Source organism: Choloepus didactylus, chromosome 2 (genome assembly GCF_015220235.1).
Source record: "Choloepus didactylus isolate mChoDid1 chromosome 2, mChoDid1.pri, whole genome shotgun sequence".
Taxonomy (NCBI): Eukaryota; Metazoa; Chordata; class Mammalia; order Pilosa; family Megalonychidae; genus Choloepus; species Choloepus didactylus.
Window position 1 is genome coordinate 62,487,971 of NC_051308.1, and position 14,440 is coordinate 62,502,410.

Sequence of the window (14,440 nt, forward strand, 5' to 3'; positions counted from 1 at the left end):
ATACGTGATACCAGAAAAATTGAAAGCAGGAGTGTGTTAACAGTCATTGTAGTCAGGGCAATAACCCAATTATGTATCAAGTTCAGTCACGTTCAGGTAATAACAATAGGGCTCTTTGTGCATTATAGCTTTAGGTCACTAACACAATTCTCAATAGAATAATAAAGACTGGGACTATTGGTACCATTTCTTTTTCACCCCCATCTTAATCCCTCTGAGACTAATTATATCAGCCTCCCAGATATACCCAATTTCCATCTACCCAAGGACACATTTTAGCACCCCTGGAGTGGGTCTAATACATTAAAGTACACTATATTTCAGAGCTTTAGATATTTATACAAAATGATTAGGCGTAGCCAACTTGTACACCAAAGTGTCACTTGTGATTGACTTGGGGGTAGAAAGAAAGGGGGAAAGAAACCAATCTTACACAGATATGAGGTAATGTAACATCTATATTTCACAACTAAGAGTATTCAGTGTCTTTTGAAAACTGTGAAAGACTTACAGAAAAGTTACATGATTTTATAGGGATCCCACAGGACATGTGAAATATAGGGCACCGTTTTTGATTCATGTCTTTGAGGAGCAAGTCCCCAGTGTCACTTCAGAAGCAAAGGTGAACAAAGGGCCTGCTTAAATATATTTTTAAAACAAAAATGGAACCCTCAAAGCTTAAAGATCTAATTTTTTGGCAACTTTTAGTGAGATGATTAATCACTGTTTTAAATGACGAGAATATCAAATTCAATAAAACCACTTTTAGGAAGGCAAATAAAAAATGTTAATAGTTTGAGATAATTCAATGTTGAGTTAATTTGAATAAATAATTCACAATTATATATCACATTTAATATTATTATATATTTCTTTCCACATTTTAAAGTAAAATATTCTCATGTCCCTTAGCATTAGGTTACATAAATACAGGGACTGAAAAAATATTTGTATAGTTAGATCTGTCTCCAAACATGACTTGTACATATAATATAATGTCCTTCATATAAATATCCTTAGGACAATGTATTAGAAAGAATCTTCCAGTACCAATTCCAGGGAATTTACATTATTTTATTAAAATGTGTGAATCTAGCAACTATAAAATAGAAATATTTAGACTGCACAGATGAATAAAAAAGTTTTATAAACAGCTTGACTTCAAAAGCAAAACAAAACACAAAACTCTCTACCTGACACTTTCAGCTTGTTTTTCTCTTATTTACATAGCAGCAACTCTATGAGCCAAAACAAAGGTCATGTTTTTTGTTCTTGTTCAACTTTTAAAAGCCTCTTTACACATATTTTGAATTTTACAATAAACAAAAATTATTTATAAATGTTAGGTAAAATATTCAGTTATATTTTTAAAACTTTTCATGTTGTATTTTTCTTTCTTTAATGGCGATCATTTGGAAAATAAAGTATTAAGTAAAATTAGGACAAACTCCAATATTTCTGGTTTAGTATCCTCTTTGAAATGTAGGTAGTCATTTTTACATAGTTTAACACACAAAAATAATTCCTACCCTTCAGCAAACAGTTTCCTCATTCTTTCCTTTCAGGGTTACATGGCCCTTGTGTTATTACAAGCTAGGAGAGTGTTTTGAGCCAACACTAGATCATGCCTCTGCCATCTAACTTGAGCGCCCTCAAGGGAAGGAGATTTCAGATAAACATGGTGCATGAAAGAGTAAGAAAAGATAAGACAAAAATGAAGAATTGATAAGTCTAAAGGTAGAAATCATGAACTACTCATTCAACAAATACCTGGGAGTTTACCATAGGCTGTATGGTCTTTGGCAAAAGGAGTGGGATGCCAGCAAGACAGAGGCTTCCTAGAGTCTTGTATTTGCTCTAATACTATCTGGGTCTTTATTTGCTCATATGTAAAATGGGAATAACGCCATTACCCTTCTTTCTTTAATGGGAAAGTGGCAATAGGAATTAAAGAAAATAGTGATTTTCAACATTTGAAAAAAATGCACTATTACAATTATATTAAAAGCCCTGTAAATATATTTATGTGCTACAATATGCTATAATTGTCTGAAATCAGTTTAGCTCAATTAAAAATTTATTATTTTGTTATTTATACATAATCAAGTACAGTAAAGGCACTGCTCTTTTTCATCTTTGTATTAGACTTTAAATACTCTTGAAAATTCAAGACTTTTCTTGTCTTACGATCAATGAAAATGATGCTGAAAATTCCTATGCATTTGAGTGAAGTAGCAGGGCAGATATCATCAGACTGCACTGCTAAACTATTCCAGGAAAAGCCAAAAAAGGAAGGAAAAAAAAATCCCCCCACTCAAGTCTCATTTCTCTAACTTCAATAAAAAAGGAAGGAGACAATGTCCAACTAAGAAAAAAAGACCAAAAAAATGGAAGGGAAGTTAAAAGTACAAAAGATTTATTACCACTTATGAGGTGAAAGTTCACAAGATTTCATTCATTGTCCATTAGTTTATTGAATGTGACCTTTTATGTTGATACTTCAAAGGATAATTTTACATTTGAGAAGTAGTCCCATTAATTGATTTTTAATTAAAAAATATTTTTCTGTCTGTGGGCTGGAGGTATAAAGCCAGAAAACAAACAGAAATTTCACACAGAGTGAGAGAGACATTAAATAATGTGAAACCTGATCACGGGTTAATAATCATAATTCCAAAATTATATTTTAGTTCCTTCACCTAAAAAAAAGGAGTAAAAAGACAAACTAAGCACATTTCAAAAAATTTAATTGGAAGATAACCACAAACACTGTCTCCTACAAAAGTCTTTCTTATTTACAATAAATTAAAAATTATTACTAAAGAGATGAACGTCTGTCATAGCAATCAGTTCAACACCCTATAATCATAGTCCAACTTCATTAAAAAAAAGGTGACCATCTTCTCAATATCTTATAGATACTTAAATTTCTTTTACATGACCAGCATTGTTTTTAAGTCTTCAATTTAATTCCTCCCTCCCCTATGCTATTTTTCTCAAATCAAGATCACTTTTATTCTCTCTACACATCTCTGTTTCTTTAACTTTCATCTGCAAACCCTGTACTGACTTTTCAGAACTTTCTTCCAAAACCATCTGCTCAAACCTAAATTGAAGAGAAATCTGTTAAAAGCAACCATTGAGGTTCTACTCAACCTTTCTTATGTCTTCTCTACATAAGCTATGAATTTTGAATAATAAATAAAACAGTATTAGATGAATGTACATTCTGCATGTTGTTAATGCTCAAATTTTAGTAAAAATAAATAGGTTAAAAAGAACTAACATAGCATAGTCACATTTTATAATTTTCTAAATAATTATCAACATAATTATTCACTATTTTTTTTACTTAAAGTCACATGAGATAATTTAGTTAATAGCAAAAAATGTATAATTTTAATGATCACTCCAATGTCTCTTATATAAATCAAAATTTACTGAAACTGAGGGGGAAAATCTATTTGTCTTATTTCCCAGTAAACTTAAGAGACAATTTAGAGATGAAGCTGCTTGCTTATGAAATAAGAATGAAAAAAATCACATAGGAGGTAATATCAATAAAAGAAGAAAACTTTCTGCCTACTAAATATCCCGACAGAGGAGTTTCTCTCATTCATTCAATTATCATTTATGAGTCCATTCATTCTTTTTTCTTTATTCCTTCAATCTTACTCCGTCACTCCCTCAATCAATCAAACAATTACTACCCCCCTTTTAATGTGTCAGGCCCTGGATATATGCAGATAAAAAGCAGAGTTATCGCACTTCAGAAGCAGGAGGTTGACAGTCTGGAGGGGGAGCCACACGTGTGATTTGCCAAGGAAGGAGGGTACGGGGAGAGAAGAAAGGGGATCAGAGAAAACTTTATGCAGGAGATGATGTCAAAGCTATGTTTTAAAGAAAGAAAATGAATTCGCCTGGTAAAGAATAGTGGAAGAGAGATTTCAGAAAGAGGAACTTATATCTACAAAACATGAAAATTCAGGGAACTTCTAGTAGAATATGCATTGTTAGAGTTAGCGAAAGAAGAGAGTGGTTTGTAATCAATAAATTGTGAAAGGTAAGCCCTGGTCAGATTATGAGAGACCTCTTGAACGGTAACTCCTCACACATAGTAAATGGTCAATAAATGTTTGCTTCACTGATGTTAATTTCAGAATCACTAACAATACCAAAATCTAATTTAAACTTAAGAGAGATCTAAGAGAAAATACCTATACCTTTACCTCAAGATTTTTGTTAAGTACCATAATTTCCCACTGACCCATGGATTAGATCATTAGAGGAAAAGGAAAGAATATTGAACACCAGGTAAGAAAAACTATCATAAAAATATTTTAGTAAGCAACAAAACACACATTTCCTAATATCATTCATATGTAGCCATGGTATTACAATCTAGAACACTAATCATTTGTACATAAATATAACATGATAATTCAAAAGGAAAGATGTGACATACAGCCCTATTTTTCTAAAAAATATTACTTCTCATTTTTGTTTTTTAATGCTTAACTACATCTATGTTTTACAATATAACACACACAAAAAAACTAAAAAATCCCAAACTTTTATTAAACTCTGAGTTCTTCTAAATGGAATGACTATGTCTAGAAATAAATCTTGTAGGTTTCTTAAGATTTCTATCAATTAAGGCTGGTTGGCAGGCAAACTAGTATTCTCAGGAAATGTTCCCTTCAAATCCTCTTTGGGCAGTAACCCTAAAGATTTAGCAGTAGTTAAATCAATTTTGTAAGTTCCCAAGTGCACATCTGGTAGGAAATGAATTTCCTTAAATTTTTTATTTTCCAACCAGCAACAGAGTTTGTTACAGGTTTGGCTATAAAATTGGCACTTAATGAACTAGACTTTTAAGTAAAAGTTCACTATTTAAAAACTTTATCTGTACTTCACCATTGATTCCTATATTTTGCCATGCTAATAAATTAAATGGTAATTTGGATTTTTAAAAGATCTAAAGAGCCTACTACATAAAGAAATATTTAAGATATCACTAAAGTATAGCAGCACCAAATCTATTTGGATTTTTGCTACCAAAAGTTCTGAATAATTATTTTACAAACAAATTTAGTTCCTCCTTAAGGAATAAAAATATTTATTAGCATACCTGCATTTCAAAGCTCTTGTTCTGAGAATTCTTTTACATAACTGAACAGATAAACATTATGTATAATCTATTATTTATATTTCATTTCTTTACTAAAAATTATTGTCGATGATTACCTAGATATTATAGCTTTCTATTTTATCAGGGCATAACAACAGATTAACCTGTTTATTTTACCAATATGAGGAAATTTTTGACCAATCTGAGGAACTGTACTGTCTTTTTTGGAAAGTATAAAATATAACATGTTTTGCTTTACATCTCTTTTCCAAACTGGGAACCATAGAGAGTGAAGTAAAAAGTGGAATCTATTTTCCTTTCCCAACTCTAAGACCTTCTATCTGGGCCAGACTTTGATATTTGCCCCTTGGCTGAGAATCCGCATATCCAACTTCACACTTAGCTGCAGTGAAGTAGCCCTGCAGGCAGGCCGACTTCAACGAACCACTAGTGGTATCATCATTAAAATCCTGCTGAAGGTCACCATGGTAACCGCCTGCTGAGGCTTCACTGCTGCACTCGGCATCTCCTAATCAGCTACCATGTGAAATGCAAATTCAGACAGTCTGAAAATTAGTCAAGAAGAATAGGGGATGAGGATGCAGATATGTGAAATATTCATGTGCTTCCTGGAAAAAAGAAGACAGCATGAATGACACAACAAAGAACGGCCCCTGACATTCTTGCTATCATTTTGCATTATTGTTCACACTCTACTGTATTTCCAGGCCTGTAGTTCTGAAGTTGGTTTTGTGAAATGCCATATTTATATTCTGTACCCAAAATAGTAATTAAAAATGGCTAATATAATAGCATTAACATCAAATAATGATAATACTTCTAAATTATCTACACTGCCTTGTAAGAGTTTATTCTAATTACCTAAATAAAATGCTATTAAACAAAAAAACCAGACATCATTGATTATCATTATCACACTATCTAGAAGAAAAGGTACTTAATACATTCTAAGACCACAAATGCTTTCTATATGATAAAAATTCTTTAGAGATATTTATTATTCAAGTTACACTGACTCAATTTTCCTTACATAAAACTAAAATTGATTGCTATTCATTTCACAATAGAAAGACTGACAAGACTACCTAATAAGTGAACATTATACTTGTTTTATATTTGTCATTTGCTCCTTTCCATTTTCCTTGGGCAAAAAATCTGTTGCTCATGAGAAGATGAGATGTCCTCACTCAAGACAGTGTTTTCTTGGGGTAGATCCCTGATGAGCATTCCAAAAAGAGGTGTGTGAACACATGGCAATTGACCCAAGACACTGTTATCCCACATATCTTCTCCTTAAATATTGACAAAACCATGATGTATTATGCTGAAACAGGAGATGTTTTGTTCAACGAAAAACTCGATGTCAGGCAAAGCCCAAACAACTCATTTAAATGGGTTACCAAAGCAGACAAGGATTCAGAATCAGAACTTAATAAGGGAAAGTCTTCCAAAGTTTTCAATCCCATCCAATACGCTTTTAATCATGTTTACAATAAACCTCAAAACAATTCTCCAAAGCAATTTGACTATAGCCGTGAGGTGGTAATAAGGCAGATTTAATCAAAGAAGGGAGGGTAACCCTAAAAGAATAAGGTTGAAAGACATGTAGCTGAGAGATATACATTTCAATTTTTGGAAAGCATGGACAAGAAGGAAGTTCTGCAAAAAAAAAAAAAGTTACAATTATTAGTTGGTCTCAGACCATGAGGAGGAATTAGCCCTATTAAGAGGTGCCACCAGATATGTTGATTAACTAGAGCCTGGGTTTGAGCATTAATTCTGCCCTTTGCTGTGTTCAGTATGCTGCAAAGTCAGCTACTATTCTTATCACACCTAGGAAGTGGCCAATTTTACATCACATGCTATGTTGTGTTCCATTCCACATTATGAATTGCAGCATCAACTCTTTAAACAGCAAGTGTTCAAGAGAACGAAAGCAGGATGAAATGGGCTATTTCTGCCCCCCCCGCCCCCCCCCCACCATATCATCCATTTGTATTTCTGGATAAAGTAAAAGTTCTTAATAAAATGTAAATGTTAGCAAAATGAACAACATATGAACACATGGACTGAAAAATGACTTACTTCCTCTGAATAGTGATCTGAAGGAAGAGGTGGATAGTCACACTGTTCTATCTTCTTACACAGGGAGTATAAATTCATTTTGTCACCATAGAAAGGACTCTGTAATGCGGCCATCTGTAAAATGCTCACAATGAAACTGGTATAGTTACATGGTAACTTTAAAGGTGATTCCATCAAGTATATTATGCTGGGATAAAAAATAATCACAAATACTTTAAATAAATTTATCTGGGCATTTTGATTTTTATGACTACCTCTTTCTGAGAATTATTTAGTAAGTTAAAAAAAAATCTTACTTCAAATTTTGGGTTTTTTTTTTCAACATTTAAAATTCCCTAAAATAGAGAAATGGTTAAAGCATATACTTCTTCATATGCATATGCAACATACGACAATGTTAAGAAAAATAACAGAATAACTCTAAAACTCTTTGTAAATACAATGTCATAAAAACGAGTCTATCTCCTGGCTAAACAGACATTACAAGGCATAGCTGAGCCTTGTAATGGTCAAAACATAATAAATATGGAGGTTAAAACTGAATTATAACCTAGTAACAGTTTAAGGAATAGAATTCACAGCATTTTATCTTGTATAATAGTTTCAGTAGTGAAAGGTTATTCTGAGGAAAAAAACATGTCTTCTGGATTTGAATAATACAACTGATCACAAAATCACTTTACAATGAACTATAACTTATTTCTTTTGAAGATGTCTCAAAACGCCAAATATTAGAAAGCTCTACCAGGAGTCATAGCTGCTACTTCAGGACCTCCAAATGAGATTTTTTATGCAGAAAAACATGGCTCAAAGAATGAACAACTTTAAAAAAGGCATTATTGAATTCAAATTTATTTTAAGACAATGTTCTAACTTGACATTTAAAGTGCAAGCAAGTACTATGGTAAGCAGGGTTACAAACTAAAAATTCAATTTAAAATGCTCACATCCTGTTCAAAATCTTCTAAATCTTTGAACTGCAGCGGCAAGAATACAACGCGAAGAGCAAGGGTGCCCCAAAGTCAGTCACCCTTTTCTACATGTGCTAATAAGTTTGATTTTGGAAGGACAATGTGTACATTCCCCAGACAGGCAGTGTGTGTGTGAAACATGCTAGTCCATGCTGTGCTACTCAGTGAGCTTCAGTGGGGACAGGACAAGCTGAAAATGGCTCTCATCTGTCTTCTGGTGCTCCAGACAGAGCTTTAACTACTTCAGAGCCTTAACCAGGAGGAGACAGGATCGGTAAATAAACCCAGAAAGCAGCTCGTCAAATTTTTACCTAGCCTACATTTTACATAAAAACAACATAAACCTATATAAAACAATCTTAGGAACAGCTGATTCACATGAATGAATGTTCCTAAACATACAAAACACTCTACCTGAGAGGAAATTTCTAAAATAGGAACTGCAATAGCAATCATGTTTCTTGGTTAAAATGCAGGGATGTTTCATGATAAAATAAATATTAAAGATGCCTTCTTAAAAATAGACTGTATAGATAAACTATAGTTTCTCCACATTCGTAAAATCTGAAGTAAATATACATATATCCATTATCATATGCTAGGTGTTCATTACAGTACTTTTTGTCTCAATACTGCAGTGTTAAGGAAAAACAAAAACAAAAACAAAAACAAAAACAAAACCTGAACATCCCCTAAGGAGTTAAACAGGAATAGTATATTTTCATGCATCTCCTGCTTTGACAGATGAAAAATGTCAACTGTCCTGTTTTTATTTTCAAGCTTTTGCACTATTCATCTGGTTCATTAGTGCATCTCGATGCTGCCCCTGACAGCTGCTCGCCCTCTCCTCCCAGCAGCTGAATTTTTCAGGCTAATTTGATCCTCCACACTGAGACGATCGCTAGAATGATTGACTTGCTCCCTGACCTCCAGGGTCTGACTTTCCTGATTAGTATTCTGGGGGTGTTGGAGGGACGAAGGCCCACTGTCTGTCTTCGGGGCTGGTGGCAGCTCTCTTTTTCTGAACTGTAAGCCACCAACCTACAACCCTGTAAGGATGCAATTGCTGCGCTGAACAATAAAGGAAATGTGTAAAACCTATTTTTCCATGTAAAGGTCCATGTAGCAAAAGCACAGCATCTTGATTTTAATTAGTAAAGTGTACTTTGTTGCATATCAATTAAAACTGTACTGCTAGGGTTTTTTTTTTTTTTTTTTTTTTCCCTTCCTGAGGTTTCAGGAATATTTGAAAGTCTAATTTTCTGAGTGTAAAATACATTTTCAAAAAAGGCCTCCTATTCTTTCATTCTTAGTGGGATACAATATAAAATATCTCTGTGATGTTATGGCCAATTTTTAAAAACTATATTACTGGGTATTTCTATTACCATATTAAAACATCACTGAAAGGAGATACCACATAAAGGTAAATTAAATTTTTACAAAAATTCTAGTTCATCCAAATGACTTGCATGGAGGAATCAAGAAAATGCACTGAGATGAAAACTAATAACCTGATAAATACTTTAACTCCAAATCATCCACAACATTTATAATTCATGAAGTGTCCAAAGAAATAATTTTTATTTTGGTGATTAATAAACTTTAAGTATAATATATACCTTATGTACATGTATATCCTCTCAAAGGCAAATTCAAAATGTGAAGAAATACTTCAGTTGTGACATGGGAGTCTGTTGTCCCCATAAGAATCATGAAAACTTCCCCTAAAATGCTTCTTACCTCAAATAAGCTATTTGTTTTTCATTGCTAGATTTAATTTCGTTAGTGGAAACAAATCTGTTCAATTTTAGATGTTTAAAGAAAGGAAAACGTTGCTTTTGTAATATTAGACTACAGTCTGAAGGAATCTAAGATTACCTAAAAAGATATAAAATATTTAAAATGTAAGAAGTGACTAACTTTTAAACATAACAGGTTAAAATAATCAAGCAAGTTCCTTCAACCTTCTACCAAATTATTAACAGAATTTATTTAATGTAGTTTCATAGTGAGCATCTCTCATAATTTCATGGGCATACATAAAAACTGGTATTTTGTTACATCATTAATTCATATTTTTTCATAATAAAAAATTATCCTAGGGATGAATTTATTTAAAAATATTAAAAAATTCTTTTTTAAAAATGTCATGTTTAGCAGTAGGAAGAACAAAATAATTTTCTCAGGTTCATTATATTAAGGAAATTTGAATCTACAATCAGTAAAATAATAAAAGGATCATAATACACTTTAAAAAAAGAAAAAAACCTTTTGATCCTCTACTTCCAAGTAATGGTGGAACAATTAAAATAGATAACGTCATTATATATTTCACTTAAGTCAGGAGGATAAGAGACTCAAAATATACAGTAAGAAAACAGTTTTAATATTATACTGGTTTCTATTTACTTTAAATTTTCTTTGTATAAACCAAAACATGAAAAATGATTCCATGTATTATTTTCCTTCATTTCAATTTATTTAAAGATTTACTTAGCTGTAGACTAATTTTTAATTAACAGCTTTGACTCAAAGCCTATATTTCTATGAAAATTACCATTCAATTAAAATATAAAATTACAGAATTCACTAGCTTAAGATACTTTCGAAACCATTATGCTATAACATTGATGTAAAACATGTTATAATATGCTTCCTTCTATATGTCCAAATTACTGTATTGCAGTATTTGCTAGAGGACATACCTACATGATTCCATCTTACTTTGATAAATTATCACCAGTAGAATAAGAGAGAGAATATTTCATTGAGCTTTACCAGTATAAGTTGTAACTCATGGGAACTTAATTAAGTGATAACCTATAAAAATTATCTATTAGCATAGTATCCTTAAAGCTGAACTACACTTAGGTAAAAAAGAAAGAAAATATTTATAAAGACCTTTACTGTGCTTTCGTATTATTAACCCATTCCATTATACCTCTCCCGCAATACGTGAATAAGGAAGTTTTTCCATAGATGTTCCAATGTATATTTTATAAAGCAGATATGCAAAAAGCATTATATTAAAAGTTAACATTTTAAAAATATAACTCTCACCAAAAGCATGTAATTAAAAATATTTTAGAAGTGCAAAGGAATGTATAGTTACTAAATTCATTATAAAAACAGTTACTAACCCAACTGCTTGATTCTTCATAATTAAAAAGCTAATTCTGGAATATCATCCAGAAAAAAATAAGTATATACTATAAGGAGACAAGAAATATATTGCGGTCAGTAAAAATAAATAAATACACTGAATTTATCAACATTACTTACCTCATATAGTAGACAGCCAAGAGACCAGATGTCAGATTTGAAGTTGTATCCATTTTCATGTATTCTCTCTGGAGACATGTAATAAGGTGTACCCACTGGAAAAAACAAATCAAATAAAATATGAAGAGTATAAAAATGAAGATGCAGCTGTGGTAAGAAGTTACACACAAAATTTTAGATTTAAAAAAGTCACCAAAATAATTCATTAGAATCAGAAAATTGTTTTTAAGAATACCCAAAACTTTTAAATGCCCTCTTTACTCTTCCACCATTACAAAATTAAATAGCACATTAACATCTACACTACATTTTAAAAGTGTGTGGTGGCTTAAACTTTAGTTTATCTCCTTTTGATCAATGAAGTGATAACCTGGGGAACACAAACAAAAACTGAAAAACAGGAATTCTAACAAGAAAGCCTATTCAAGTGTTTCACATTGGCTTTATTCCTTTATATTTTTAAATACATCTTGTATACTCCACATAATTAAACATGACAATATAATTTATCAAAAATAAATTGTAATATATGACAATTTAGTAGAGAATATAAATAAATTGTACTTATTAACTTTACATCAAGATTCCTTAGAACAGCCTTGGCACTTAAGATTACAAATGATGCAACCATTAACTCTTTGGCCTTAGTTTCTTCCATTTTAGAAAGAATATAATAAACTTTTGTACATCCAAGGGCTATATAACTTTCATGAAAGTTCACTGACATCTCTTTAAAAATGACTAAGTTATTGCTACCACTGAGTCCTTTTAAGAGACAAGATACTGTAAATAATTTGTTTTTTAGACATATGCTAATACAGTCTCCTCCCTTTTTTTAACAACCTCTTCGGAAAATGCTAATATTCATTAAACATTTAAAAATAAACAAAGATATATACATTATATTTTGAGGGGTAAAAACAATTAAGTGACTTTTAAAGAGACTATCTTAGATTTCAAACTTAGATGGCTACTATTTTACCATCATTAACTTTAGGCTTTTTTTTCCAAATAGGAAATCAAAGTTTGAGAGGAATAATTTAGGAATCTTATTTGCTTGAGGCAAGAGCAATCAAAATATATGCTGTTACTCAAGGAGTAAAGGGCGTTTTCCTTTTTCTATTAATTTTCAAGAACTCCCCAGATATTTACTGTAAATCTCAGACTATAACTCACAACACTGAAAGTGGTCTTTAGTTCACAAGAAGAGTCATGCCAAGAATAAAAACACTTTGCTCAAAGGCAGAAGTCAGTTTTCCAGAAGAACAAAGTTACAACCTACTAGTTGTGTGTGGAAACTATACTGTACTAAAGGGGAAACACTCATGTACTACGTGTCCAAGAAATGTTATGCATATTGGAATCCATTTTGACTAATAATGGATAGTCCTAATCAAAATAAATGATGAGAAGTACTTATGCAAGTGAAAAAGTGAAAAAAGAGTTTTTAAAACAGGAGAATAAAAGAAATTCAAATAAAACATGAAGGATTCAAATAAGAAACTGAGAAAAACTTTAAAAAAATTATTTAATTGTAGCATTTACTCTGAAAACCACAGGTAAAGTTATCAATTTCTGATGGTGTCAGAAGAGCAAAGAAACTTTTAGAAATAGCTAGGTTTAAAGAATTTGTATTGTTGTCATATAAAATAATACAATTATAAGCTATCTAGTTCTAACCCCTTTTCACTTGTAGTTTCCATAAGCAACACTGATTACTGAAGATATTCACACACTCTTTCCACTTAAGGCAGGATGCTAAGTACAGTTGGAATAATAAACGGGCTCTACATAGGCTCCCGGTTTCAGGACATAAAGCAAGTGACTGGCAATGAGAAATGTGCAGAGAGAGGCTTCACAGAATTCACTGGGGGCAACTGAAAACACTGAGGCTTGAAGGTTCAGAGTTTACCAAAAGCAAAGGTAATTTTAACCAGTAGCGCTGGGAAACCTGCTGATACGGTAGGGGTTTGATATGAATGCGAAAGATTGATGATAGGGAAAAAGAAGAACAAATGTTAGCATTTTACAGAGATTAGCCCCAGCATAACACCTTAACTGCAAACACAAATGCAACTCACTGACAACCCACAAGTGAAAGAAGCAGAGAAAGAGAATGATTAGGAATACTACTAAACTTAAAATATAAAACATTTTAATGCACACAAAAAAAAGCCTTTTCTAGTAAGTTGTGGGAGGTCATTGCAAAAAGTTACATACTTGGTTAACTCTGCTAACTTTACACTTAGATACTGATTCTTCATATTATAAGAAGCATACTTCTTTATGCTAAATATGCATATTTTAATTTAGTATTTAGATTGCCTATATATTTTGAATATATCTATATTAAAACATAAATTTAATGATGCTCACCACTCTGATCAACACATTTCCAAAAGAGTCATTACTTAAGAAGTCACCGGAATAATTTTGGATTTTGCACTAAAATCACTAATTGGATAAATTCATAATTAACTGCTAAACACAAGCAACCACTGAAGGTTCTACTGCCTCCCTCTTGCACGCTCACTAAAGCACACTTCCATTCTGGACAAGGGCTCTTCTGCTGACTGACACTGAGCAGAGAGGTTCAGTTCCATCACACAAACTGACTTGTCCTTACATCTCTCTACTTGAGAAAAAGGTCTAAAAGTTTAAATGTTAAGGAAAATTTGAATTTAAATGTATTGATATGCTTTCAACAATTCAAATTTAATGAATATATCATTACTTCCTAAAAAATGTTTTTAAAAATCCATGGCAGCTGCTCCCCCCTATGTGGGACCCGACTCCCAGGGGTGTAAATCTCCCTGGCAATGCAGAATATGACTCCCGGGGATGAATGTGGACCCGGCATTCGTGGGACTGAGAGTATCTTCTTGACCAAAAGGGGGATGCAAAATGAGACAAAATAGTTTCAGTGGCTGAGAGATTTCAAATGGAG

At 32.2% G+C, this 14,440-nt stretch overlaps 1 protein-coding gene across 2 annotated transcripts in view; it reads right to left on the reverse strand.

Moving 5' to 3' along the window:
- Nucleotides 1–14,440, reverse strand: part of NEK7 (NIMA related kinase 7) — a 141,660-nt gene that overhangs the window by 7,865 nt on the left and 119,355 nt on the right. Inside the window, exons 8-10 of one of the 2 annotated variants that reach the window (XM_037825097.1) lie at nt 11,494–11,588; nt 7,238–7,351; nt 15–6,811 (exon numbers count right to left, since the gene is read on the reverse strand). In XM_037825097.1, the coding sequence (XP_037681025.1) occupies nt 6,713–6,811; nt 7,238–7,351; nt 11,494–11,588 (308 nt within the window). In that variant the 3' untranslated portion in view covers nt 15–6,712. Of the gene's footprint in view, nt 1–14; nt 6,812–7,237; nt 7,352–11,493; nt 11,589–14,440 lie in introns of those variants that run through there. The other variant, XM_037825096.1, reaches the window with a different exon arrangement.